At 33.7% G+C, this 24,638-nt stretch overlaps 1 protein-coding gene across 1 annotated transcript in view; it reads left to right on the forward strand.

Annotated features, from left to right (window-relative positions):
- The window catches only part of ABCB7 (ATP binding cassette subfamily B member 7), a 113,967-nt gene that overhangs the window by 69,525 nt on the left and 19,804 nt on the right, over positions 1–24,638 (forward strand). The window contains exons 5-9 of the mRNA XM_079123023.1: positions 20,431–20,563; positions 21,402–21,670; positions 22,450–22,538; positions 22,627–22,714; positions 23,604–23,778. Of these exons, the coding sequence (XP_078979149.1) occupies positions 20,431–20,563; positions 21,402–21,670; positions 22,450–22,538; positions 22,627–22,714; positions 23,604–23,778 (754 nt within the window). The remainder of the gene's footprint in view (positions 1–20,430; positions 20,564–21,401; positions 21,671–22,449; positions 22,539–22,626; positions 22,715–23,603; positions 23,779–24,638) is intronic.

Below are 24,638 nucleotides of genomic sequence, written 5' to 3' on the forward strand. Positions count from 1 at the left end.
TTGATTTTGGATGTGATAAGTTTGAGATGCTAGGGGAACGTCTAAATAGAACAGTTGAGCTGGTAATATAAAAGCAAGACAAGATCAGGAAGGAGCCCAGGGTTAGAGATTTAAGAAGTGAAAGTTGAAACAAATGCAAATTTGTGAGTTGCCAAAGAAAAGAACAGAAATAGAAGACCACTAGTGAGAGAGCCTTTGTTCTGTAAGAAAGTAAACAGTAGAAGGGATCATTGAAGAGGTAAGAGTAAAACCAAAGTAATTCATAATCAGATTCTCCATTTTCATGTCTCCTTTCTTATCAGTCTTCACTGTTGAATATTCTCCCAATGAATCTGACCCATTCTCAAGAGAATATTTGCTTAAATCAACATGCTGAGCAACAGATCAAGGATCCCATGCTTTATTCTATTTGTTTAAGCTAAACAGAACAATATTACAAATCTAATTTTGGTGGCTAATGTTGAAATTTTTAAACTTTCATGTTCATTTTTAGTGCAGTACTGATTGCTGAATTGTCTTACATATGAATTGCTTAAGGATAAAGATGATTGTTAGCTGTTATGCAAGGCAAAATTAGCAAATTGGCCTTTATTCATTTATTGACTGAATGTACATACCTTGCTGACAAGTTAAAGGCAGATGATTTTCTGGACTTTGTTTTGAATTGAAGAGAACAGGTTAGAACAAGACTAATTAAGCTACTAAAAGGAGGAGTAAGTCTTAAGTAATGACATTTGTATTAGGATTTATTTTTAGAGTGGGTTCCAGTCCTACAGAAATATGGAGTTCTGTTGCTTGGTGACAGGTCACTATTAGGGTATGAAATCTAGATCTGAGCTAACTTCCTTAAGGGTTGAAATATTTTTAGAAGGCTAATATTTTGTTCTTCACTCAACGTATGCTGAATAGCCACAGAATGGAAAGTGCTGTACTAAACTCTTGTAAACTAATTGCAAATAAATACAAACAAATACAGAAAATCCTTAAAACATATGTTTGATTCCTTTCGAATCAAGAAAATGAAAAATTGCCAGATGTTATGAGTAGTGCCTTTTAGTACTTTCGAAGAATATAGTAACAATTTTCTTTTTACTAGACAAGAACTAGACCTAGAATAATAATTTGAGGCATGCAGAGCATAGTAGTAGCATTAGCCATTGTAAACACTCGTTTGCCAGCTTGTAGTCTGTTCTTAGTTTAAAATTGATCACTCTTACAAATCTTCAAAAACATGATTGTTTATTTTTTAGCAGTGTTGAAAGTGTGTTTAATTGGTGTACAAAGATGGATTGCTATTCCTTTTTGTTCCTTGGCTTCCTATTTTTTCTTCAAACCTGATTGCATACTTTGACATATAAACACTTTGAACCAATTTAGACCCATTGTACTCTGGTCTTCCCTGCCTCCTTCACATATTCTTGGAGTTTTAGTGCTGGATTCAAGAACATTCTCAGCTCTAAATACCATCTGTCTGTGTGGCATTGATTGTATTATGAGTGAGATGGAGGCATAGGTGAAATATTAGGAGGAAAGAAAGAAATATCAAGTGAAAAGAAGAAAAGTGGAGGAGGATTTCATGCTTAATGTATGGGCTCACAGCATACCATCTACTTGTTTATCTACCTTTGAATGCTTTTTTGATCCTGAAGGTGTTAACAAATATTTTAAAGAAACATTATTATATGGAGATGATTGGGGGCCCAGAGTAGACCAAGAGAGATTGGCATTCCTTGTACTAGAAAAGCAGCAATTCTATTTTAATATGTTGGGGTTCTTTATGTGACATATTTTAGGGGTTCTGCTGCCAAGTTAAAGAGAGAATGCTATTTGTCTTCATGCCTTAAATTCCTACAAATCTTATGCAGTGTCTTTTATTACAGTCTGTGCATATATCTTAGGAGTATCACATTATCATTAATCTGAGCATTCTGAGATCCTTTAAGGTTTTTGGTTTTCAAATTCACCCTTTCTATTAGTATTTTATGCACAATCAGGATTTAAGGAAAATAAAAATCACCTGATTTTACAAAACAGATATTACCTTTAATATTCCCCCCAAAAGTTTATTCATATTCTTTCAACACCATCATCTTGGAAACCACTTGGAGGCAAAGGAAAATAAAATATCAAGTACAAAAAGGCACTCAATTAATAATCTTTAAGAAATCAAACAAGATATCTTTAAAACTATAAAATAATAACTGGAGATAGTGTAATTTATCAATAAGAAATCAGTATCTTTTTTCTTTAGGGATCCAACTATTATTTAAACTAAGGAGTAATGCTTGTAATGGGTATACTTCTATTGAGTGATCACTGGATACTGGTACTGTGCTAGGCAAATGGGAATAACAAAATGAATAAAATATGGGCCTTGTCCTCATGGAGTTGCAGTGTACTAAAGGTGAAAATATATAAATAATGATAAAAACCTATGACATAATGTAAGTATCCAAAGGGAGATGCAAATGAAGTTTTGTGGGAGTGCCAATGATTAGACATTTGGAAAAGGCTTCAAAAATTTCATACGTTTCTTGCTTGACTTTGATTTTTTTGAAAATCTTTTAAAATATTAAACATTGTCTTTAATTGAAAAGTGTGATTTATACCCTGGAGTACATTTTAATTAAAATGTTTATACTTTAGATAAATTTTAGGTTTACTGAGAAATTGAACAATAAGTACAAAGAGTTCTTACATACCTTTTTCCTTCCCATATATGCAGTTCCTTCTGTTTTTAATACCTTGTGTTATTGTGGTACATTTATTTATATGGTATCATACATTTGTTATATGTTACCATATGGAAATGTTTCACTGCCTTAAAACTCCCTTGCAATTCACCTATTCATTTCTGCTTCCCTTTTTCCCAAATTCTTGACAACCAATGACCTTTTTAGCATCTCTCTAGTTTTTTCTTCACCAGAATGTCACATGGCTGGAATCTTATAGTATGTAGCATTTTCCTGTTGGATCCTTTCACTTAACGATATGCATTTCAGGTTCTTTCATATCTTTTTCTGACCTAATAGCTCATTTCTTTTTATTGTGGAACAATATTCCATTGTCTGGCTATAACAGTGTATGTCTATCCAGTTGCCTGTTGAAGGACATTTTGGTTGCTTCCAAATTTAGGGAAATTATGAATAAAAGTGCAAGAAACATTCATGTGCAGGTTTTCGTGTGGATATATTTTCAACTCATTTCAACTTGATGAATACCACGGAGTAAAATTGTTGTATTGTATTGTTTTTTTTTTTTTAAACAGTTTTCCCAGTTAACTGTACTACCACCAGTTACGAATGAAAGTTCCCATTGCTACAGGTCCTCACCAGCATCCAGCATTGTGTTTTAGATTTTAGTCATTCTAATAGATGTGTCATCTCGTTTTTGTTTCTAATTTGCATTTACCTAACTGACATATCATATTGAGCATCATTTCATATGCTCATTTGCAATCTCTCTATCTTCTTTGGTGAGGTGTCTAGGTCTTCTGGCCCATTTTTGAATCAGGATGTTTGTTTCCTTATTTTTGAGTTTTATGTTTATTCATTTATTTTTTGATGACAGACATTCGTCAAATATGTCTTTTGTAAATATTTTCTCCAAATCTAAATCTTATCTTTTCATTTTCTTGATAATGTCTTTTGTAGAACAGAAATTTTTAATTTTATTGAGTTTAGATCTTCTTTCCTAATATACACATTTGGTTTTAAATTTGGTAAGGTGTTTTATAGCCTATAATATGATTTGTATTGGTGAATGGTCTGTGTGCTTGAGAAGAATATATACTCTGCTGTCACGGGATCAAGTATTCAATATGTGTCATTTAGACTCATGATTGATAGTGTTCATTTCAACTATAGCTTTACTGATTTTCTGCCTATTACTTCTGTCAATTACTGATGAACGGGTGTTGAAATCTCCAATTATAATAGAGAATTCGTTTATTTTTTCTTGCAGTTCATTTTTGCTTCATGCATTTTGACATATTGTTGTTAAAGTTCATCATACACAATACAATTGTTATGTGCTTTAGGATAATTAGCCCTTCTGACATGTAATGACCCTCTTTTATGCCTGTTAATTTTTCTTGATTTGAAGTCTGCTTTGTTTTAAATTAATATATTTATTCCAGCTTTACTTTGATTAATGTTAACATGGTATATATGTCTTCATTCATTTACTTTTAATCTATTGTGTCTTTGTGGATAAGGTGTCTGTAATTGGGTCATTTTTAAAAATTCTTCCTGATAATCTGTCTTTTCATTGGTGTAGACTGTTCACATTTTAAATGATTAATTGATTTTGACCATATGTATAATTGCCTTCTATTCATTGCCCTTGTTCTTTGGTTGTAGTTTTGTTTTTTCCATTCTACTTCTGAAGTTAGTCATTTTATGTGATTCTATTTTCTGTAATCTTTTAATATTTCAATTATACTTAATTTTTTTTCTTGGTTGCCATATAGTTTTCTATATATATTTACAACTAATCTAAGTCTACTTTCACATAACATACTGCTGCTTGGGAAGTGCACATAATAGTATTCCCAGTTTATTCCTCCCATCTCTCATAGATTGCTGTCATTAATTTCACTTACCCATATATTCTAATTACTCAATACATTGTTTTTGTTACTTTGAAGAAACTGTCACCCATTCAATTAAGAAAAAAAATAAGTGCTTTTACATTAAAAATTTTCCCCTAACACTTCCTTTTTATGTAGATCAAAGATTTTATCTTTAGCATTTTTATTCTCTTTGAAGAACTTTTTAAACAGTTCTTGCAAGGCACATGTACTGGCAACAATTTGCCTCAATTTTATTTTATTTTTTTTAGAAAGTGTGTATTTTTCACATTTAAAGGAAACTTTTCACTAAGTACAGAATTCTAGATTGGTGGGATTTCTTTTCCCCTTTCAACAATTTAAATATTTTACTCCATTCTTGGCTTGCATGGTTTCTGAAGAGAAGTACAGAGTTATTTTTATCTTTGTTCTGTAGGAAAGGTGTTTTTTCCTGTAGCTTCTTTTAAGATTCTGCCTTTGAATTTCTATAGTTTGAATATGATATGCCAAAATGTACTTTTGTTTTTATTTGTCCTGTTTGGTGATCTTTTTTTTACCCCCAATCCCCGGGATTGAACCCATGGTGCTTAACCACTGAGCTACATTCCCATCCCTTTTTTATATTTTATTTAGAGACAGGGCCTTGCTGAGTTGCTAAGTACCAAACTAATCTGCTGAGGCTGGCTTTGAACTTGAGATCCTCCTGCCTCAGCCTCCCGAGTTGCTGGAATTATAGGCATGCTCTACCATTCTGGCTCTGTTTGGTGTTTTTTGAGCTTCCTGCATTGTGTTGTCATTCATTTTTAGAAAATTCTCAACCATTATTACCTCAAATATTTCTTCTGTTCCTTTTTCTCTTTTCCTTCTAGTATTCCTGTTACATGTTATACCTTTTATAATTGTCCCATGGTTCTTGTATATTCTTTTCTACTTTTTAAATTATTTTTGTTCTTTGCTTTTCCCTTTGTGAAATTTCTATTGACATATATCTTCAAGCTCACTGGTACTTTCCTTGAGTCCTGTCTACCAATGAGCTCATCAAAGACATTCTCCAGCTATTATAGTGTTTTTGTTTTCTAGCATAACTTTTTGGTTCTTCCTGAGTTTCCCTTCTTTGTGCTTATATTGCTCATCTGTTTTTGCATGGTATCTGCTTTGTCCATTAGCACTTTTAGTCATCATCATTTTAAATTCCTGGCCTGATAATGCCAAAATCTCTGCCTTAACTGAGTCTAATTCTGATACTTACTTTGCCTATTTAGGCTCTTTGTTGTCTTTTTGCGTACTTGTAATTTTATTTTTTGAAATCTGGACATGATCTGTTGAAGTAAATAGGCCATTAGTATGAGGTTTTATGTTTATCTGGCTACTGGAGATCCTGTGGCTGGATATGTCCCCTAAAGGCCCATGTATTAAAGACTTGGTCCCCAGCCTGTAGCACTGTTGTGTGGGTGATAGAATATTTAAGAGGGTGGGCCTATTTGGAGGTCTTCCAGTCATATGGAAGCATGTCCTCAAAGGGGATATTGAAGCCTTGGCCCCCACTTCTCTCTTTCTGTCCTTCCTGGCCTCCATGAGTTGAGCAGCTTGTTCTACCATGTGCTCCCTGCCATGATATACTACTTGATCACTGGCCCCAAAGCAACAGGGCCAACCAACTATAGACTGAAACCTCATATCTGTGAGTTAGAATAAACTTTTCTTATTTTAAGTTGATTATCTCAAGTATTTTGTCATAGTAATGAAAAGTTGGCTGACATAGGAGGTAAAACTTACGAAAGTGGGAACCCCCAGGATTCTAATGTTTTGGACTATTCCTTGCTCATTCTTTAGCAGTTAGTGTTTCTAACTTACCATATGCTGGTTCCACCCAGCCATAACAACTTTTTCACATAAACTGTGATTCTCCTAGTTTGGAGGATAGCTGTTTGCTCTGTTAACTCAATTTTCTGTTAGCTTCAAGGTGATATTTTCAGTTCAACATTTTTAAAATTATGAGCAGGGAAGTGATTTTCAAGCATTTTGTATGTCACACAGGAAGTTAGGAGTCCTTCCTTGTAATATATCTTAGCTTATGTTCCAGTTATTCCAGTAAATACTAATGTTACATCAAACAAAATTTTATGGTATAAGCCCATTTAAAAAAAAATTAATGAATCAAGCAAACAAATCATGTAACTTCTACTGCTTGCATTCAGTTTTCATTACATATCACTGTGATATCACTTTTCCCCTCTACTTTTTTAAAATCTCCTAAAGGACTTATATGAGAGGATTTATCACTTAGATTTGATTATTAGAGTTAGGACTGTGTAAGTCATTTGCTCTTCCATGTTCTTTACTTTGCTTTCAGTTCTGTGTGCTTCAGCTGTGAAATACATAAAACAAATTTGTTTTATGGCTATGACCTCTAGGTTTTCAACTTGCTTACACCATGTTTTAGGTGTCTGTTTTTTGACAATGACATTTGGTCTCTTTCTATTTGTCTCAGTTTTGTCATGTTTATGTTTTCCTGGTTAAACTATCATGTTAAGTGAAAACAGTGAGTGGATTTCTTACATATATTATATTATGTAACACTTTTTAATATGGAGTCTTTATTCATGTAGTTAAGTCATAACTCTTATTCCATCTTCTTGGAATCTATATTCAGATATGTTGCAGGGATCAGATTAAACAGGTTGTTTTCTGTTGTGGTTATTTATTTATTTATTTATTTTTTTTGCGGTGCTGGGGATTTGAACCCAGGGCCTTGTGCTTGCGAGGCAAGCACTCTACCAACTGAGCTATATCCCCAACCCTGTTGTGGTTATTTTTAATACCCAAAGTCAGCTTTAAGACAAATTTTTATTTATGTGATGGGAGTCTTTTATGGCATTTGCTTTATTAGTCAGGCCTAATTTTCATGAATTAGTAACATAAGGTGTAAAAGAATTTGCGTTTGATAAACTCAGGTGGTTGTTTTTTTGTCTGTTTTTTCCCTGTTCCAAGAATAGCCTTAAGTTCATGAAGGTCCCGTCACTACCTTGATGGTCTTTACAGATGTCTAAGTGCCTTGTTCAGTTTTATTTTCTGTTTTGCCTTACTAATCAAATCTCCTTTTAGTGTTTGTGGTCTTTATTTGCTTCCTCTCCTCCTGGTCCTTTTGTGACTAGAGAAGCAGTTAATAAAGTAAAAACTTCTCTTTTTCTTATTCAGACATATAGGGCCCTTCTTGGCAACACTGCTACAGAACCATTAGTTAACAGAGGCCACTCTGAAAAAGACTAATTATTGAGGAGTTTATATATTAAGAAGTCTGAAACAGTCGGGTTCCTCAGTTGACATGCTTTCATGATCAAAAAGTAAAAAGTCATAATTAAATCTAGAATTTGAGATTCTAGGCAAACTGACCCTGGGTGGCCAGTAATTTTGACATTATATAGATACATCATACCTTTGGGTGTCCTTTACGGTGTCTTAGTTCATTTTCCATTGCTAAAACCGAATTCCCGAGACAGGGTGATTTATAAAGATAAAGGTTCATTTGAGTTCATGGTTCTAGAGGCTGAGAAATCCAAGAGCATGGAGCTGGTATCTGCTCAACTTTTGGTGAGGGTCTTATGCTGCTGTGACTTAGGGCAGAAAGCAGAAGGGCAAGTGAGTATGTACAGAAGAGACAAGCATGAATGATGACCTTGCTTTATAACAGCCCATTCCTGTGATAACTAATCTAGTCCCTCTAGACTCACTCTTCGAAGAATTAACCCAATCCCACAAGAATAGCACTAATCCTTCTTAGCAACCTGATCACTGCTTAAAGGCCCCATGCCTCAACACCACCGTAGTGGCAAACAAATTTCAGCATGATTTCTGGAGGGAAAATGCCATATTCAAAACATAGCACATAATCATAATGATTTTACTTTTTCCTTAACTCTTTTCAGTTACTGCCCCAAATTATATATTTTCATACTAAAAATTAATTCAATTTCTCAGTGATATATAATCTGAATGTTCAGAAGTTCAGCAGATTAAATGTTATTTAAATTAATAGTCTAGAAAAGAAAAACTGTAAGGATAAATCATTTTAATTCTGTTGTACTTAATGTGTACATTGCAATTACAGATTAATCATACCTTTTGTCACTTTTAAAATCTAGTAAAAATAACCAGTTTCTTAAGTTTTAGAAAGTTACGTGGTATGAAGCTTCATATTGAGTTGATTTTGATTGAAATACATTGTCATGTAGCTTTGGATAGTTAGCTCCTGTGCCTAGGGAATCAGGTCTGTTGTAACCCAAGATACTGGCTTTGTTATTTTTAAATTAATTTTAATGAACATACAGTAAAATGAACTCTTTCTGGTATACAGTTCTATAATTTTTTTGTGGTGCTGAGGATTGAACCAAGGGCTCAATCCAACTGAGCTATATCCCTAGCCCCCAATTCTGTGATTTTTAACACTTGTATATATTCATGTAATTGCAACTATGTTAGAATACAGAAAAGTTTCATCACCCCAAAATCTCCCATGAGTTACGCTTCATAGCCATACCCTCTTCAGATCTAAGTGCTAAGAAACAGTGATATGTCTTCTCAGTATAATTATTTATTTTGAACATATATATATTCATCCATTTTCTGTTGCAGTAACAAAATATGTGAGACTGGGTACTTTGTAAAGAAAAGTTTGTTTGGCTCACAGTTCTGGACATTCAAGAGCATGGCACCAGTATCTGCTCAACTCTTTTGAAGCCATCTCACTACACAACATGATAGATGGCATGTCAGAGGGAGAGATCACATGGCAAGACAGGAAACCAGAGTTTCAGGGATTAGGTTTACTGTTTTTATAACTCACTATCTCAAGCACTCACCAGGGTTCTATGAGAACTTCATTAATCTCTTCTGAGGGTGGTTACCTGATGCCCTAATTACCTCCTTCTAGGCCACATCTCTTAATGGTTCACCACCTCTCATCATCCCACAGTGGGAACCAACTTTCCAGCACATAAACCTTTGGAAGATATGCTCAAACCATATCTGAACCACAGCATGATATAAATGGAATCATGTCATATATAACCTTTTGAGCTAAATTCTCTCACTGAAAGTAATGCTTCTGTTATTCACCCAAGTCATTGAGTGTACCAGTCCGTTTCTTTTTGTTGCTGAGTAGTTTTCCATGGTTTGAATAGTTCGTTTATCCATTCACCTATTCAAGGACATTTGGGTTCTTTGTATATTTTAGTGATTATAGCTAGAACTGCTATAAATACTCAGGTATAGGTTTTTGTGTACCCCAGCTTTCAATTTATTTAGAATAAATAACTAAGAGTGGAATGCTGGGTCATGCTAAGTATATTTTTAATTCTATAAGATGCTGCCAAGCTGTTTTCCAGAGTAACTCTTTTTATATTCCCATCAATAATATGTGAGAGTTCTGGTTGCTTTGCTTCTTGGCTGCCAGCACTTGGTACTGTCAGACATATAGTAGTATCTTGTGGTTTTAATTTATGTCTCTCTTCTTGGGAAATTGGCTAATGGTATTGAATATCTTCATATGGATGGCTTAGTTGCCATCCAGATACCCACTTTTGTGAAGTGTCTGTTCGAGTGATTTGTCCACTTTTAATTGAGCTGTTTATTTTTCCTCTTGTGTGTAGGGAGTTCTTAATATAATCTGGGTAAAAGTTCTTTCTCAAATATGTGACTTGTAAATAATCTTTCTATCCATAACTTGTTTTAGTATGTTATATAGAACAAGTTTTTAAATTTTTGATGAATTCTGGTTTATCATTTTTTCTTATACATTATACCTTTGTTGTCATGTCTAAGAACTATCTGCCTAACTCAAAGTCGTTGACATTTTCCCCTATGTTTTCTTCTAAGTTTTGATATTTTTGTCTTTTACATTTAGATCTGTATTCAGTTTGAATTCTTATATGAGGTTTAGGTAGAGATTTATTTATTTTTGTTCTCTAGTTGTTCCAAAACCAAGGCTATCTTTACCTCACTGAATTTCCTTTGTTCACTATTGCTGCTATAACAAATTATCACAAATTTAGAAGCTCAACACAACAACAGATTTTACATTTATGGAAATCAGAAGTCCAAAATTAGGTTTTACCAGGTCAAAATAAAGGTATTTGGCAGAGCTAGGCTCCATTCAGAGGCTCTCAGGGAGGATCCATTTCCTTACTTCTAGAGTCCGCTTGAATTTCTTGGCTTGTGATCTCTTCATCTTCAAAGTCAATAGCATCTTTAGTGTCTGTCTGACTGTGACCCTTGTGCTTTCATAGTCCTACCTGCTCTCATGACTTTGACCTTCTTGCCTCCAATAGGGTCTTTGTGGTTATATTCAGCCCACCAGAATAATTCAAGATACCTTTCCCTGTATTTCCCATTTTCTTTAGTTTAATCACATCTGCAAGTTCATTTTGCCATTTAAGGTATCATTTCTACAAGCTTTAGAGAGGAGTACATGGAATTCTTTAGAGAGCCATTATTCTTTCTACCATAGTTATATGTGTGGGGTCTTTTTCTAGAATCTGTTCTGTTTAATTGGTCTTTGTGTCTCTTCCTTTGCTAATACTACGTTATCTCAATTTATTGTAGATTTCTAGTAAAGTCAAAGTCAGATAGTATGATTATTTCAACTTTTTTTTCTTCCACAGTTGTTTTAACTATTCCAGTTTCTTACCTCTTTATATAAATTTTAGAATAATCTTATCCATAGCTACAAAGAAGCCTAATGGTACTTTAAATGAAAATTTAAAAAATTTGTACCAGTTTGTGGAGAATTATATCCTAACTCCATTGTGTCTTCCACTGGATGAATGCAATTTGTCTCTCCATTTAATTCTGTCTTCTTTGATCTGTTTTATCAGCATTGGTAGCTTTCAACACACAGACCCTGTTCTTGTTGGATTACACCAGTGGTTCCCAACCAGGGGTGATTTAGAACCCAAGGGAACATTTGATAGCACCAGGAGACATGTTTTTTGTTTGTTTGTTCGTTTGTTTTTCACAACTGGAGGAGGTAGGGTATGCTTCTGGGATGTAGTAGGTAGAAGTTAGAGACTGCTAAACATTCTTTAGAGGACAAAATAGTTCCTCCCCTAAGAATGATCAAATCAAAAATGTCATTAGTATAAGAGATATTGAGTTAGGTTTATCTCTTAAGGATTTCCATTTTGGGCAGATGGATAGGGAGGAATGTTGTAAATAGTTTTCTTCTCTGAATTTAGGTTTCTAATTTTTCATTGCTAGTATATGGGTATATTAATTATTGATTTATAGTGCTCATTATGTAATTTGTTGATAATTATAAAGATGATATATTTGAAATTCATTCATACTGTTATCATTTTCTTTTTTTTTCTGCAGCATTATTTATTTTGTTCCTGTCATCTTTTGTATTTGAACAGGTTTTATTAATTCATTTTGTCTATTAGCCTTTAAGTCTTTTGTATATTTTTAGTGGTTGCTCTAGGGATTATAATATACATATTAACTTTTCACAGTCTACTTATATTCAGTATTTTACCACTTCAAATAAATGTCCAAACCTTACTACCCTATATGCATCCTTACCTTCCCCCTTTATATTTAAAGTTATTTCATGTGCTATATCTATGTACCCTATGCACCCCATTAGTCAGTGATTTAATTTTTGCTTTTAACCATTAAGATGTTCTAAAGAAGTTAAGAGAAGAAAAGGATATTATATTTACATAGATGTGTACCTTTCTTTTTTTCTTGGTACCAGATATTAAACCCAGGGGCCCTTACCACTGAGCCACAATCCCAGACCTTTTAAAAATATTTTTATTATATTTTATTTAGAGACAGGGTCTCACTGAGGATGTTTACCATTTCTGTTGCTCTTCCTTCATTCCTGATATTCCACATTTTCTTCTGCTTTCATTTCTTATGAGTATGAATAATTGCCTTTAGCAATTCTCTCAAAAGCAGGTCTTCTGGCAACTTAATTCTCTTAGCTTTCCTTCATTGGAGAGTGTCTTGATAATCCCTCCATTCCTGAAGTCTAATTTTGCTGGGTATAGGATTCTAAATTGACAGTTCTTTTCTTTCACCCCTTGAAAAATGTTCTGCTATGTGCTGACTTCCCTAGAAATCTGCTGTCTTCGAATTGTCTTTTTCTTATACATAATGCATTGCTTCTATCTGGCTGCCTTTATGATTTTTTCTGTGTCTGTAGCTTTCAGAAGCTTATTTATGATCTGTCTTGATGTTAATTTCTTTGGGTTTATCACAAGGTGGGGTGCTCAGATTCTTAAATATATAATTTTATATCTCCTGTCCTTCTGAGAATCTGATAAGGAATGCTAATATCTTTTGTTACAACTCAGTAGGTCTCTGAGTATTTATTTATTTTTCCTCCATCTATTTCTCCTTGTTGTTCAGGTTATGTCATTTTAAAAAGTTTAGCTTAAATTTATTGTCAACTGATACATAAAACATAAAATTGTACATATTTATGGGGTACTGTGTAATGTTTCAATACATGTACATATTGTGTAATGTTTAAATTATGTTAAACACATCTATCTCCTCAAACTTTTGTCATTTCTTTATAGTAAAAACATTCAAACTCTTCTGGCTTTATGAAAAATATAGTACCTTCTCATCTATAGTAGCCCTACCATGCAGTAGCACACCAGAACTACTTCTGTCTAACTATAACTTAGTAACCATTTGTGAATTTCTCCCCATCTCTCTGTCTCCCTTACTCTCCCCAGCCTCTGGTAACCACCATTCTATTCTCAACTTCTGTGGACATCAACTGTTTTATATTCCACATATGAGTGACATCATATGGCACTTTTCTTCCTGTGCTTGGCTAATTTCACTTAACATTATCATTTCTGTTTCCATCCATGTTGTCATAAATGACAGTATCCCATTGTGTACATGTATCACATTTTCTTTATCATCACTTGATGACACTTAGGTTATTTATGTTTCTTGGCTATTTTGAATAGTGCTGCAATAATGTGGGAGTTTAGGTATCTCTTTGTATGCTGATTTCATTTCTTTTGGACATATACCCAGGAGGGGGATTACTGTTACCATTTGGTTATTTAATTTCTCGTTTTTTGAGGAACTTCTATAATACCTATACTAATTTACGTTCCCACCAACAGTGTGCAGGAGTTCCCTTTTCTCCACATCCTCATCAACCCTTGTTATCATTAGTATTTTCAATATTAGCTATTAGTACTGGGGTGAGGTGATATCATGGTTTTGGCTTCATTGCCCTGATGTTTACTGATATTGAGCATTTTTTTTATTGTAAACAAATGGGATACATTTTGATTCTCTGTACATGGAGTAAAGGCATACCATTCATGTAATCATAAATTTACACAGGGCAATGTTGTTTGATTCATTCTGCCATTTTTCCCCCTTCCCCACCTTCCCACCCACCCCTCTTGTCCCTCTATACAGTCTTTCCTTCCTCCATTCTTGCCCCCCTCCCTAACACTAACCCTAACCCTAACGCTAACCCCTCCCACCCCCCATTATATGTCATCATCCGCTTATCAGCGAGATCATTCGTCCTTTGGTTTTTTGAGATTGGCTTATCTCACTTAGCATGATATTCTCCAGTTTCATCCATTTGCCTGCAAATGCCATAATTTTATCGTTCTTTATGGCAGAGTAATATTCCATTGTATATATATGCCACAGTTTCTTTATCCATTCATCAATTGAAGGACATCTAGGTTGGTTCCACAATCTGGCTATTGTGAATTGAGCAGCTATGAATATTGATGTGGCTGTATCTCTGTAGTATGCTGATTTTAAGTCCTTTGGGTATAGGCCAAGGAGTGGGATAGCTGGGTCAAATGGTGGTTCCATTCCAAGGTTTCTGAGGAATCTCTATACTACTTTCCAGAGTGGCTGCACTAATTTGCAACCCCACCAGCAATATATGAGTGTACCTTTTTCCCCACATCCTCTCCAACACCTATTGTTGCTTGTGACCTTGATAATAGCCATTCTAATTGGGTGAGATGGAATCTTAGGGTAGTTTTGATTTGCATTTCTCTTATTACTAGAGATGTTAAACATTTTTTCATATATCTGTTGATTGCTTGTAGATATTCTTCTGTGAAGTGTCTGTTCATTTCCTTAGCCCATTTGTTGATTGGATTATTTGTATTCTTGGTGTAGAGTTTTTTGAGTTCTTTATAGATTCTGGAAATTAGCGCTCTATCTGAAGTATGAGTGGCAAAGATATTCTCCCACTCTGTAGGCTCTCTCTTCACGTTGCTGATAGTTTCCTTTGCTGAGAGAAAGCTTTTTAATTTGAATCTATCCCAGTTGTTGATTCTAGCTTTTATTTCTTGTGCTATGGGAGTCCTGTTAAGGAAGTCTGATCCTAAGCCAACATGTTGAAGATTTGGACCTACTTTTTCTTCTATAAGATACAGGGTCTCTGGTCTGATTCTGAGGTCCTTGATCCATTTTGAGTTGAGTTTTGTGCAGGGTGAGAGATAGGGGTTTAATTTCATTCTGTTGCATATGGTTTTCCAGTTTTCCCAGCACCATTTCTTGAAGAGGCTATCTTTTCTCCTTTTCATATTTTTGTCCCCTTTGTCTAGTATGAGAAAATTGTATTTATTTGGGTTTGTGTCCATGTCCTCTATTCTATACCATTGATCTGCCTGTCTATTTTGGTACCAATACCATGCCGTTTTTGTTACTATTGCTTTGTAGTATAGTTGAAGATCTGGTATTGCGATACTTGCTGCTTCACTCTTTCTGCTGAGGATTGCTTTAGCTATTCTGGGTTTCTTATTCTTCCAGATGAATTTCATAATTGCTTGCTCTATTTCTGTAAGGTACACCATTGGGATTTTAATTGGAATTGCATTGAATCTGTATAGCACTTTTGGTCGTATGGCCATTTTGACAATATTAATTCTGCCTATCCAAGAACATGGGAGATCTTTCCATCTTCCAAGGTTTTCTTTAATTTCTTTCTTTAGTGTTCTGTAGTTCTCATTGTAGTTCTCAGTTTTTATATATGTTAGCCATTTGTATGTTTTCTTTTGAGAAATACGTATTTAGATCTATTGCTCAGTTTTAATCATTTTGTTTTTTCCTTTTGAATTTTTTGGAGTGCCTTATATATTCTTGATATTGACCCTGGTTTAATATATAGTTTGCAAATATTTTCTCCTACTCTGTAGAATATCTCTGCATTCTATTGATTGTTTCCTTTGCTATGCTAAAGCTTTTTAGTTGGATGTAATCTCATTTGTCTATTTTGTCTTTTGTTTCCTGTGCTTTTGGGATCTTGTCCAATGATTTTGGGATCTTATCCAAAAAAATTCTTTACCATTCCAGTGTCCTAAAGTGTTTCACCTTGTTTTCTTATAATAGTATCCTAGTTTCAGGTCTTATGTTTTAAGGTTCCTATCTATTTTCAGTTAATTTCTTTTTTGCAGTACTGGACATTGAACCCAGGATCTTGTGCATGCTAGTCACAAGCTCTACTACTGAGCTATGTCCCCAGCTCTATTTTGAGTTGACTTTTGTAACTGGTGAGAACTAGGGGTCTAGCTTCATTATTCTGCATGTAGATATCCATTATTCCCATTAATTGTAAAAAACTGCCTTTTCTACACCATGTGCACTTAGTACCTTGTTGAAAATCAGTAGGTTGTAGATGGCATGGGTTTACATCTAGATGTTCAGTTGTATTCCATTGATCTATGTGTCTGTTTTTGTGGCACTACTGTGCTGTTTTCATTTGTTCTTAGTGTTTTTGTTGAGACATTTATTTTTTTAATTTGTTCCAAGCACATTCATAAATGTTTCTTGAAGCACTTAAAGTGTTACTCTGAAATCTTTGTCAGATAGTTCCAACATTGTGTCATCCTGATGTTAGTGTCTGTTGATTTTATTTTCTTATTCAAATTGATACCTTATTGGTTCTTGATAAGATAGTTGACTCTTTATTGAAACCTGGACATTTGGTTTATTATGTTGTAGGACCCTGGACCTCATGTGAAGCTTCTGTTTAGTAGGCCTCCTGTGATACCACTGGAGTAGTGATGTTGCTTCAGTAGTGCAAGTGGGGAGTAAAAGTGCAAGTTCCTACCTCAGCCTTCTTGACTCCTGAGAGAAGGAACTCCTCTTTTTTGTTGAGTAGTGTGAGAGTTCATGCTCCTTAGCAGAATAAAAGACAATAGACTGGGAGAAAATATTTGCAGACCACATATCCAATAATGGCCTTATATCTAGACTCTATAAAGAATTCTTAAAACTCAGTAGCAGAAAAACAGACAACCAAGTTATATAATGTATAAAAGACATGGACAGATATTTCACCAAAGAGGAGATACAAATGGCAAATAAGTACATTAAAAGATATTCAACATCGTTGCCATTCGGGAAATGCAAAGTAAAACCACAGGGAGATACTACTACACATCTATTACAATAGTTTCAGAAAAAGAAAAATAGTGATAATGCCAATTGATGAGGATGAAGAGGAACCTAGCCACTTATACTTTGCTGGTTATTATAAAATTGTATAACCACGCTGGAAAGAGTATGGCAGTTCTTAAAAAGTTCTACATAGATTTAGCAGTTAGACTCCATCAGATTTATCCCAGAGAAATGAAAATTTATGTTCAGCCATATGAGAATGTTCAAGCATCTTTAACCACAAAACTCCCAAACCGAAAACAACCAAAATTCCTTTAGGGGTGAATGGTTGAACAAATTATGGTACATCCATTGGTTAATGTTCAGCAGTCCTTTGATATATGCAGCAACCTTTTTGAAACTCAAGATTATCATAAGTGAAAAGCCAATCTCAAAAGGTTATATATTGTATGGTTCCATTTATACAATGTTCTAACAGTGGTCAAACTATAGAGATCAAGAACAAATTAGTGATTGCCAGGGGACAGGGATTGTTGGGGTGGGACAGGTGGGATGGGAGTGAATACAAAGAGGAATCAAAAGAAATTTTCCTGTGGTGGTGAAATATTTCTATATTTTGATCATAGTGGTGGTTACATGAATCTGAACATGAGATAAAATTGAATAAAACCATATAAACAAATATACGTACACATGATAACATGTTAAAATTTTGAAAAGTAGATGAGTTTTACAGTTTTCTTAACAGTAATACACCAGTGTTAACTTCCTGATTTTGATATTGAACTACAGCTATATCAGATATCATTAGAAGATCCAAGGTTTCAAATACATGAATCTCTTGTTCTATTTCTTTAAGTTCCTATGAATCTATAATTATTTCAGAATAAGAGGTTTTAAAAGACATTCTCTTTTGGGATGGTTTAAGTCTGGTTCTGCTTGAAGGTGGAATATTAGGGAAAACCAGTATTTATCACATCACATCCTCAGCATATCAGAAGGCCAAAGAAACCTACACGTGGCTGCTAATGAAAATATTTGCAAATACTATAATGCTTCCTATTTTGTTAGTGTATTGCTTTCCTTTTGAAAATTATTTTTATGGGAAAACCAATAGTATTCAGTTATAATTTGAGGTAGTGCCAGGTTCTTAGCACTCTGCTAATAACTACACTTTTTCTGCCAATAACACACAGGACAGATGATCTGTACATATTCTGCATTCTTACAAGAATGTTCCCAAACTTGACCAAATGCCAAAACATTTTCAAGAAAATAAAATTGCACCACCTTGTTGGTGATACATAAGTTTCAGTCATCATTCGTATCTGTGGCAAAGATACAATAAGCTATGAGTTAGAAAAATTGCATGCTAGCTGAGCTGTCATTTTTTTCTTCTACTTAAAGTGTATTGGAATGCCGGTGAGGGAATGGGGCCTCATTATATGGAAAACCTGGAATCTATTTAACTTTATTTAAACTACTTATTGTGTAGTTTATAGCCGATTTAAATGGAGCATTTGAAAGTGTCCATTTTAAGGTGCAAAAGAAACAAAATATATGGTTCCTGCCTTGTAAGCTGCTAACATATGTACCACATAGTAGAAAAAGTTTCTGGCTTCAAGTGTCAGACCTGGATTTTAATCTTAGCTCTGCTGCTCACCAGACAGATCATTAAACCTTGTGGAACCCGAGTTTCCTCAACTATAGTGATAATACCCATTTCATAGAATTGTTATTTGTTTCAGTCCTCACCTTTGTGAATGGAACTTAGTACCATAACTGACGCATAACTGTTGTTCACTCAGTGTTTTACCATAGAAGGTTTACATATGGGTTAAGAAGGCAGTATATCTATAAAGTAAATGAGAAATATAAAAGTGATAAATATCAAGGTATAATCTGTAAAAAAAGAAGGAATTAAAAACGCAGAGGGTCAAATTGGCTGCAGGTATCCGAGAAGTCTTTATGAAAGAACTAGAATTCAGATTGAGCTTTGAAGAGTGAAGAGGGAGAGAGGAGACCATTTCAAGAGAAGCAAGAGCCTGAGGTTATATGGTTATAAGAATCAGAATTGAGAAATTTATAGTATTTGGGAACTTCCATATAGTCTATATTAGATTATATTTTAGAAGTTAGAAACCTTAAAGTTTTAAGCAGTTTATCTCATAGTCATAAAAACTTTCCAACAGCTGTTGTGTATTTCACTGTTATTGTTGAATGTTAGAACACCTGCTTGGTCGCTAAGAACTCTTGTATACCTTACCCTCAAATGTTGATTGGTAAGATTTACATAACTTCTATCAGCTGTAGCTAAACTTAGACTTGTTGGCTATAAATCATTGTGTTTAACAAAAGATGGATAGCATAATAATGGAACAAGAGCTGGAATTTCAGTATTTTTATTAAGCCTTATAGAATTGTTTTCACTTGTTGCTAAATGTATATCAAAGAAAACTTTGGCAGACTAACAAATTTCCTGTTCTTAAATGGTGGGTGATTTTTTGATATATAACTCTGGGAAAATGTAGAATATGAATGATTAAATATTTGCCTTGACTAAATGAAAGTATTGTACTCCTAATTTTTAGAATTTTCTTTCAGTGTATTTTCATGGAGACACAGTTTGGTTAATGAAAGCTTAGTTTGGTGTTCAGTGAGTTTTGCTTTGTATGGTATTAGAGCAAAGGATCTGTTGGGGGGGACAAATAGAGCTATACATTTTTTAAATAATGAATCAACCACAGATACTTGTACTTTATCAGCTTTTGAGATCCTTTTTGCTATATAATTTCAGTTCTTACCATTTTTTTAGTGAAAAAATTATCTTTAAAAGGTGAATTGAATATCAGCTCTATACAAAGCATTATACTCAGCATGGGTGAGACAAAAGTAATGTGATACCCTCAAATTTATAGTAGGAGAGTCTGGGTTGTAGCTCAGTGGGCTTGCCTGGCATGTGTGTGGCACTGGGTTTGGTCCTCAGCACCACATAAAAATAAATAAATAAATAAATAAATAAATAAATAAATAAATAAATAAATAAATAAATACAAAATAAGATATTTTAAAAATTATACTAGGAAAGCAAAATATATACCCAAACAAATACAATATAAAGCAGTTTGACATTAAGTACTGTGAGCTCCACAGTATTTCAGATTGCAGAAAGTACATTTTTTGAGTGATTGATCAAGGATGATTTCATGGAAGCAGGAGCATTAGACAAATTCACATAGCTTATAAATGAACATTAACATGTCACTGTGATGTAGAAAACCTGAAATGACAGCTCTCCCAATGCCAAAGATTTTATCTTTACAAATTGGGGAAGTCATTCCAATACCAGTAAATGGTTAATTTCTAAATATTACCATAAGTATTAATTTAAATTTGTACTTTTAAAAATAATTATTTTATGTGGGTAATAGATGTTTTTATGTTTTTAGGCCATGAATATTGTGGTTCCCTTCATGTTTAAATATGCTGTAGACAGCCTCAACCAGATGTCGGGAAACATGCTGAACCTGAGTGATGCACCAAATACAGTTGCAACCATGGCAACAGCAGTTCTGATTGGCTGTATGTGTGATTCTTTAATCTGTCTACAGGTGTTGACTTTCTTCAAGAAGGTTTCATCATATTTGAGCAGATGACCTTTTCACCACAAACACAACTTAGCATTTTGGATGTTTATTATTTTACGCGAGATTTTTTAAATGTTATTTTTTTTAGAATTTCTTTGTATGGTATACTTCGCAAAATTCCATGATAAAAGTAGCATTCTCTACATTCTAGAAAATAATATGAAATAGAACATTAAATTTATAACAACCACTTCTAATAGGCTTTTTATAAATACCTTTTCAATAGGGCCAGTTATTTTCTTGCTATTTTTAATTAGTAAAGAAAATAGCTAAATAATGATAGATATGTACATAAGTGCTTTATTAAAATATATTCAGATATAAATTTTTTTTAAAACAGTATGAATCCTATGTGTCTCCATGAATTAAAAAGGAGACTTTATGAGACTTGGGAGACATGAGTAGGAACATGCTCTTAGTCAAGGCACTTGAATTTTCACGATCTTAATTTTATTATATGATATTTGAGAGAAATGAACTAGATCAAAAACCTTAACAGATATTGTACATGTATGCATCATAAGGCCATATGGGCTATTATTTATTGAAAGTATTTTAATTGGAAAAAATCAGCTTCTGAAATCTGGGGGAAAATAATACTGGGAGGGATTCATGGTGCTGGAAAAGTTAGTTCTCAGGGTAGATGATTTCTAGGTTTCTTTTAGTACGACTATTCTACAGTATATTCATTGAGTATTCATTGTACAAACATTTTCTGATCCCTTGATTCTAATGTTTTTACACCTCAATTTTTCTTTATAATGTATTATTAGATGGTGTATCAAGAGCTGGAGCTGCCTTTTTTAATGAAGTTCGAAATGCAGTATTTGGAAAAGTAGCCCAAAATTCAATCCGAAGAATAGCCAAAAATGTCTTTCTCCATCTTCATAACCTGGATCTGGGTTTCCACCTGAGCAGACAGACAGGAGCTTTATCTAAGGCTATTGACAGAGGGACAAGGGGTATCAGTTTTGTCCTGAGTGCTTTGGTATTTAATCTTCTCCCCATCATGTTTGAGATGACACTTGTCAGTAGTGTTTTGGTAAGTAAAACAGTCTTCATAGCAAGCTTTTATCTTTTTAGTATTCTCTTTGGCAGCAACCGAATATTTCAGGTTGCTGTGCTATTGCATGCCCATGAACTTGACAGTTAAATTCAGAAAAAAGATTGTGCAATTTGTTTAATTATTTTACCACAAGCTTTTAGGGACTGTCCAAATTCTTTACGTTATTATTGTAAAAAATTGTTTAGTCCTACATGTAAATCAGTGATTAGCTAGTGTTTGCAAAGTGTTTTTAGCAGAGATTTATGTATATGGTATTGGATTGATATGCTCAGAGTATCTAGGTTTTTATTCACCATTCATACAATTTCATCTTTTATAGTTAAAATATATATATATACATATATATATATACACACACATACATGTATAGTTTTTGTTCCTCTTGAAGTTTATTGTACTATTTTAGTATTAGAATTTGATGATAGTATGAATGTGGCATTTCTTTCCTTGTTACCTAAAGTAGATTTTCTAAGGTATTTGATTTTTTAAAAATTTTTTTTAGGTGTAGATGGACAAAATACCTTTATCTTTATGTGGTGCTGAGGATCAAACCCAGTGCCTCACACATGCAAGGCAAGCACTCTGCCACTAAGCTAAAACCCCAACCCCTGGTGTTTGATTTTTCACCCATTATATTGACTTATAGACTTCACACCATCATATGTTTGATATCTTGTAACTGAGATTTGCTGTTGGTTTGTATACACTGTTTGACAAGAACAATGAACATTTCTTCTCTCAACCTCTTCTTCCAGTATTACAAATGTGGTGCCCAGTTTGCCTTGGTAACCCTAGGAACACTTGGCGCATACACAGCATTCACAGTTGCAGTCACACGGTGGAGGTATGGTATTCCCCAGGGCCCAAAGTCCAGAAATTAGTGATGCTTTTATAAAATACATTTCATGCCTGTGCAAATCTTTGTCTTACAGAACTAGATTTAGAATAGAAATGAACAAAGCGGATAATGATGCAGGTAATGCTGCTATAGACTCACTGCTGAATTATGAAACTGTGAAGGTAATGTGTTTAATTGTACTTCCTCTGCCTTTCATACTGCACCAAGATTTGTTCTGCCATTTAATTTAATAGGTGCTATAAGTTAGAGCTTTATGTTAGGATAGGATCTCAAGGTGTGATGGAATAATACTGTTTTCTGTTTTAGACATTGCCCTTTCTTTTTTCCTGTTTTTATTTGGCAACATCAGAATTTTGCTTTCTGAATTAATTTATAATGATCATAAATATATTGTTAGCATCTTGATTCAAAATGAACATTAAGCTAATTAGCTGGCATGTAAGTGCTTGACCCTCTTTGTATCTCTCAGGGTACCTAGTACAGTGCTTTTTATTAATTCATTTATTTATTTGTTCATTTTTCCATTTAACAAGTAGTTACTGAATTTCTCTTATATGTAAAGCATTATGCTAAGTGCTGTATAGGAGAGGGTAGTAAAAAATGATTGCCATGTAACCCCTTCCCTCCCAGAATTTTTTGATATACCAAAAAGGTAAGGAAGAGGTAAGAAGAAAGGTAAGAGGTAAGGTAAGCATGCAGATGACTGAACAAAAAGACCTAATTTGTGGCAGAGGGAACTGCCAGTTCTGAGTCTCATAGGATCTGGGGTTTTGTGAAGAAAGTGTCATTGAAAGCTTTTTATTTTAGATCTGGGTTCACATTAGATATGCATTCAGTGAATGTTTACTGAATGAATTTTGTGAACTTTTCAAATACAACCTATCATAGAAAACTGCAGAAGTACTATATTCCCATGTATCAAAAGGCAGTTTTTAAAATGGAGTCTGTAGTACAAGATTGTATCCATATATGAAGTAAGGTGGAACCTATACTAATCACCTAAGAAAGAATACATTCCAGTTATACTTGTTATTTCTATATATTTTGCAGTATTTTAATAATGAAAAATATGAAGCACAAAGATATGATGGGTTTTTGAAGACATATGAGACTGCTTCATTGAAAAGTACCTCTACTCTGGCTATGCTGAACTTTGGCCAAAGTGCTATTTTCAGTGTTGGTTTAACAGCTATAATGGTGCTTGCCAGTCAGGGAATTGTGGCAGGTAATACATCTGTGGTTACCGCATTTTATAGAAAATTTAACTTAACTTTTATGACTAAAATTAATGAACGAATGTTTATATTAGTCTTAGTTATAAAGTGCTTTAGCACTTTTGGAATGCTTTCCTTTTTGTATTAGAATGTGATTTCTTGATTGACCATCTCTTCTTTTTGTTTAGCACTGGCTCTCTCATTGATCGGTATTACTGTTTCTACATTTTTATGGGTCTACAACCTGAATCTGGACAGGAGAAAGTTCGTTTTAGTGTTCAGTATTTCTAATTTCTCTTGTAGACCTGGAAATCAGTGTCATTAATTAATTGTTTAGTCCAAAGGACTAAAAAAGGAAAAACATCTTGCTTTTAGAATTACTATAACCTTAGCATCTTTCTATTACTATTTTCATTTCTATACACTTTAAAAGTAAATAATATCTGTGCCTCTTTTGTGTAATGCCCTTCAATTAGAATTCATTCATTGTGACATTAATATGAGATTTGATATTCTCAGTCATGATATATCCATTAGCTTAAATTTTTAAATGTATACTACAAAGAAGCAATTACTTTTGTTTTAGAGAAGAATGGATTTTTTTTGACCTTCCATTTCTATCTTTAATTAAACCATTCTTCTTTTGTATATTATAGTGTGTAGATGGACTTTCACATTGCACTTACCATATACCAAGTTCCCTATATTACATAAATCATGGATTCAAATGCTTTGAAATTGATACAGCCTAAGAGTTGATGATTATATATATTTGCAATGGATTTCATATTAATAAGCTATAAAATTATCTGTCTTAAACTGGGAAATTTTATGACTTTCATCTAAAATATCATTTTTTTCCTCATACTAT

Source organism: Sciurus vulgaris (assembly GCF_902686455.1).
Source record: "Sciurus vulgaris genome assembly, chromosome: X".
Classification (NCBI taxonomy): Eukaryota; Metazoa; Chordata; class Mammalia; order Rodentia; family Sciuridae; genus Sciurus; species Sciurus vulgaris.